The sequence below is a fragment of the Chaetura pelagica genome, unplaced genomic scaffold (assembly GCF_000747805.2).
Source record: "Chaetura pelagica isolate M959 unplaced genomic scaffold, ChaPel_1.0 scaffold2022, whole genome shotgun sequence".
NCBI lineage: Eukaryota > Metazoa > Chordata > Aves > Apodiformes > Apodidae > Chaetura > Chaetura pelagica.
The window spans coordinates 42,914-43,853 of record NW_009952468.1 but is presented as its reverse complement, the minus strand read 5'-3'; the positions used below and the strand labels follow the sequence as shown (position 1 = coordinate 43,853).

Here is a 940-nt window from a genome sequence, read left to right as displayed (position 1 = left end):
GAGCAGTGAAAAGGAGTCTGAAAAAGTCCAACTAAAGGGTCACTTTGGATTCTGACACTGCTCCAGCTCTGGTCCCTTCCCCAGCGACAAGCTGGGAAACCCCTGGAAGCTGAAAATGCAATTATGAGGAATTGATGAACCTCTCCCAGAGCAGCTGGGAATGCCAGGAGCTCCCAGCCTCGCCTGGCTCTGCTGTGGGGGAGCTGGGGCTGCCCAAGGCCAAAGCTGGCTCCTGGTGGAGGTGGCGGGGCTGGCGGGTGTCCAGGGCCACTGTCCTGTCCATGATGTGGAGGGAAACGGCCCCTCGGGGATGCTGGGAGGGTTTTGTGTGTGGAAAAGTGTTTAAAAACCAGTCGCTGGGGTTGGAAACCCCCTGAGCAGCTTCTGAGGGTCTGTGGGTGCCTGTGCTGCTCCCTGGGGCCCAGATGCTCCAGCCTCTGTTCTGTCCCTCTCACAGGCAGGGTGAGCGCTCTGGAAAACTTGATGTCGGATAAAGGGAGCAGCATGGACGGGAAGACAGACATAGTGAACGGTAAGGGGGGTGGGGGGGACTGGTCTCCCGGTGCTGGGGTCTGTGCTGGGGAGGCTCACGGCCCCGTCTGCGCCGCGCAGGCAGCTTGTCCAGCAGCCCAGAGGAGATGTCAGCCGAGGAGGGCCGAGAAACCTCCTCGGGCATCGAGGTGGAGGCCTCCGACCTCAGCCTGAGCCTCACGGGGGACGACGTGGGGCCCAACCGCACCAGCACGGAGAGCCGGGACACGGACACGGAGAGCTCGGGAGAGGAGAAGGACTCTGACAGTATGGACGACACGGGCCACTACTCCATCAACGAGGAGAGGCGGGCCCTCGACCGGTCGCACTCGGAGGAGGAAGAGGAAGAGGAGGAGCAGCGTTCCCACCGCCGCGCCCAGCGCAAGCGTGCCAACCACGACCACGAGTC

General features: G+C 62.7%; 1 protein-coding gene across 1 annotated transcript in view; it reads left to right on the top strand.

The window, feature by feature from the left end:
* The first annotated feature begins 483 nt into the window (after nt 1-483).
* The window catches only part of DCAF8 (DDB1 and CUL4 associated factor 8), an 8,772-nt gene continuing 8,315 nt past the window's right edge, over nt 484-940 (top strand). Inside the window, exons 1-2 of the mRNA XM_010008594.1 lie at nt 484-532; nt 613-937. Coding sequence (XP_010006896.1) covers nt 484-532; nt 613-937 — 374 coding nt within the window. The remainder of the gene's footprint in view (nt 533-612; nt 938-940) is intronic.